At 50.9% G+C, this 4,071-nt stretch overlaps 2 protein-coding genes across 2 annotated transcripts in view; both read left to right on the top strand.

Annotated features, from left to right (window-relative positions):
* The window catches only part of LOC116074412 (60S ribosomal protein L29-like), a 25,000-nt gene extending 22,645 nt beyond the window's left edge, over positions 1-2,355 (top strand). The window contains exon 3 of the mRNA XM_031346994.1: positions 2,233-2,355. Within this exon, the coding sequence (XP_031202854.1) occupies positions 2,233-2,355 (123 nt within the window). The remainder of the gene's footprint in view (positions 1-2,232) is intronic.
* Cdk1 (cyclin dependent kinase 1) overlaps positions 2,290-4,071 on the top strand; it is a 16,494-nt gene continuing 14,712 nt past the window's right edge. The window contains exon 1 of the mRNA XM_031347762.1: positions 2,290-2,420. The gene's annotated coding sequence lies outside the window, so the exon portion shown is untranslated. The remainder of the gene's footprint in view (positions 2,421-4,071) is intronic.

Genomic DNA, 4,071 nt, shown 5'->3' with positions numbered 1-4,071 from the left:
TTCCAGGACAGCCAGGGCTACACAGAGAAACCCTGTCTCAAAAAACAAACAAACAAACAAACAAAAGTCTCAATCTCAGGACAGACGGGAGAGTCCGGTGGCCTCATTTGTAATGGCAATATAATGAAACTCTGAACTTCTCCAGAACTTTACAGGCTTTTCAGGATACTGACTCTCCCAGGACATAGTGTCTGAGGCAGGAGGATTGCTGTGAAGTTCCAGGTCCCAGGACAGCCAGGTGAAATTGTAGATTCTGATTCCAGACTTCTTTCCTTTAACACCTAGGGCCCTGTATCCTGCTGTAGGCTCACCCTGAGTTGCCTTCCTGGCTGACCTTCCGGGCTGTCCCTTGGCTGATGAAATCTCTGCTGCGTGGAAAGGTCAGCTTACAACTTTTCCTCCAATGTCTGCTCAAACCTCCCCCTCTGGGAGACTTATTCATCCCCTCACCACTCTTCCTGCCCATTCTTACCCAACACCAGAAGTTACATCTTAAATGCTGGTGGAGAATTCCAAGGGACCATGGCCTCCACCTATGGGTGACCACGAGTTCAAATGCATGGGCCTTTGGGAGTCATTCTCATTCAAATCAATAAACACTTAAAATAGCTAATCCTGGAAGCAGAACCTTGTGGGTTTCTCTATGATGAACGTAAAAGGAATAAAACGAATTACTTGCCAGTCTTAGATAATGTCAATTGAATCAAGCTTTTTCCCTCAAGCCTATCACAGAGAAAGCCATATGCATTCGTTCGGACTCAATATTCTAGGGGCTGGAGAGACGGCTCATTCAGTAAAGCACACTAGTGTAAGGGCCTGAGTGAGTTCAGATTCCCTGTGCCGGCATACATAAAAGCCAAGACACACCCCGTGAGCCTCAGCACCGGGGTGCAGACAGGAGATCCCTGTCCAAAATCAATGAGCTGAGTTCATAAGAGACTCGCGTTCACACACCTGTAAAATCTCAGCAATTGGGGACAGAGACGGGCAGATTCCTGTGCTCAATGTTTGGCCAAGCTAGCACAATCTATGATTCAGTGGGAGACTCTAAATCCAAGTAGGAAGACAATACTGCGGAAAGGATAGCTAACGTCCACCTCTAGCCTCTACATACCCATGCCTACTAGCAAAACACACACACACATGGGGGCTGGAGAGATGGCTCAGTGGTTAAGAGCACTGACTGCTCTTCTGAAGGTCCTCAGTCCAAATCCCAGCAACCACATGGTGGCTCACAACCATCTGTAATGAGATCTGACACAATAAATAAGTCTTTAAAAAAAAAAAAAACACATACAGGCATGCAGGAAGGCACACATGCATTCATGCACATAAGCACACACACACAGATCCACATCATCTGTGTATGTCACACCACACACACAGACACACACATACACATGCACACACAGATCCACATGATTCCATATACGTATCACACCACACACACACAGATCCGCATGATCCTATACATGTATCACACCACACACATACACATGCACACACACACAGATCTTCATGATCCCACACATATGTCACACTACACACACAGAGAGATCTACATGATCCCATACATGTATCATACCACACACACACACATGCATCCATATGATCCATACAAGTGTCACACCACACACATACACACACGCATACACAGATCCACAGGATTCCATACATGTGTAACACTACACACACACACACACATACACAGATCCATATGATCCCATACAGGTGTTTGGTCCTTCAGCGGGAAGGAATGTCTCGGCACGGGACGGTCAAAATTACACTGAGAAACCTTGTCTCAAAACAAAACAAAACAGAGCCTGGGGTGGGGGCGCACGCCTTTAATCCCAGCACTTGGGAGGCAGAGGCTAGGCGGATTTCTGAGTTCGAGGCCAGGACAGCCAGAGCTATACAGAGAAACCCTGTCTCGAAAAACCAAAAACAAAAAACAAAAACCAAACCAAAATAAAATAAAAGCAGTAAAAGTAAGAAACTCTTGATGTAGTGGCACTGTCACTTTTGTGGCCGGCTATCTAAATTCAATACATTCGAATCGCGTTAGTCCTGGAAGGAAATTACAAATAGAAAAAAAAAAAATAGATTAGACTGCCCAGAAACAACAGGACGACATTGGAAGGAAAGCAGCGCTCGCTCGAGTCAGTTTGCGCCCGCCCTCCCGCAATTCCTCCGGCCGCGGTTTCCGCTCCCTTTCGCGCTCTGCGCTCCCAGGCAGCCCCGTCCGAGCGGAGGTCGGCTCTGATTGGCTCCTTTGAACGTCTACGTGCCATCGGATTGGCGGATCCCGGGATCTTTACCGCGGCGAGTTTGAAACTGCTGGCACTCGGCCTCTAAGCTCCCGGGAGTCGCTGCGTCCGCGCAGTCCGGAACTGCGGTGTGGTCGCCGCGGGAACAGAGAGGTATGGCGTGAGTCGGGCCGGGTGCAGGCAGGGCTTGCGGGGGCGGGGGGCTCCAAGGGAACCGGGGGTCCCCCTGGGGACCGGGAGGACAGCCATGTGGGCCCGGGGACCTCTTCTGGACGGGTAGAGCCTCCACGTGAGGCTGTGGTCTCCTGGGGACCGGTAGAGCCTCACCTGAGTCCGGGGTCCCCTATGGATGGAAGTGGCTTGAGCCCGGGGCCCCCTATGGAGAGGCAGAGCTCATCTGAGCCTGGGGTCCCCTATGGATGAGCATGGCCTCACCCGAGTCCGGGGTCCCCTTTGCTGGAGCATGGCCTCCCTGGGCCTGGGGTCCCCTATGGAGGAGCAGGGCTCACCCGAGCCCTGGATCCTCTATGGGGGGCAGGGCTCATCCGAGCCAGGGGTCCCCTGTGGAACGGCAAGGCTCACTTGAACCCCGGGTCCTGCGGACGTGCAAGGCCCCTACGCGAGCTCCAGGTTCCTGCAGACCCGAAGGGCCTCGCTGGAGCCCCAGGGTGTGGGCGGGGTGCCAAGTTAAGTCCCAGGCCCTGCTGGCTGCCTGTACGGAGCTGGGCTGCACCGGGCCAGCTGCCTTCGGAGGCCTTCATGTCGGTACTGCCGGAGAGACAGACCCGTGGTCGTTTAAAAAGCATGCCCACCAAGGTAGCAGAGTCAGGAAAATGTAGGATCGTTTATTTTTAGTTGCCCGTGCTTGTAGACAGCCACGGAAAGTACCCAGGCTAAGACAGAGAGAGAGGGAGAAGAGCGCGGATGCCTTCACATCCTTGATCGTCTTAAAACGTAAATAATGATGAAGGTTCTGGTGTGCGGATCACCATTCCTCTTCCCCCACCCCCCCACCCCGACCCCCGTCCCCAACTCGGATACACCGGGCAGCTTTTAACACCAGCCCCAGGAGACTGGAAAATGTTGGAGGGAAATGAGCCCAGCTTTGAAGACACGTTAACTCTTTGCTGTCTGTGCAGAGGTAGCTGAAAAGTCTAATGTCCTATAGTTCCCACTACGTCTCTGTATTGAAGAAAAGGGATTTTTTTTTTTTTTTTGGTGTGCATTGAAATTTCCTAAACATATTATCCATAGTTGGAGAGTCGGTCTTATGAGTAGGAGAATCCCCAGGGTGTAGAGGTATGCCTGGCAAGACTCTCAGGTATATATTTTCCTTTTGAATTTTTTATTTGTTGAGCCACTGTCTCCTTGCGCAGTCCCAAGAGGTGGGATTCCAGGCTGTGCCACCACACCCCGCAGAGTTGATTTCGCTGTGGGAAGGGATCTGCAAACGACAGCTCACCAGGGGTCAGCTATTCCTTGCTGTTCAGTCAGTCAGAAGGATCTTGTCATTCGTGACAGGGGGCTTTCAAGGAAAAGGCACAACGTTTTTTCTGTCATTCTTTGTGAGCCAAGAATTTTTTTTTTCCTCCCTTGTTCGTGTTATTTTTTCTTTCTCAAAGAGTGATTAGGGTTTTGTTACAGACACACTGTCTTAGGGCTATTATTATGTGATGAAATGCCATGACCCAAGCCAAGGAACCTGGGAAGGAAAGGGTTTGTCTTGTACTTCCACGTCACAGTTCCACATCAGAGGAAGTCCAGACGGGAACTTGGAGGCAGGAGGCCATGGAGGATTGCTGCT

Source organism: Mastomys coucha, unplaced genomic scaffold (assembly GCF_008632895.1).
Source record: "Mastomys coucha isolate ucsf_1 unplaced genomic scaffold, UCSF_Mcou_1 pScaffold3, whole genome shotgun sequence".
Taxonomy (NCBI): Eukaryota; Metazoa; Chordata; class Mammalia; order Rodentia; family Muridae; genus Mastomys; species Mastomys coucha.
This window is presented reverse-complemented; position numbering and strand designations above follow the sequence as displayed.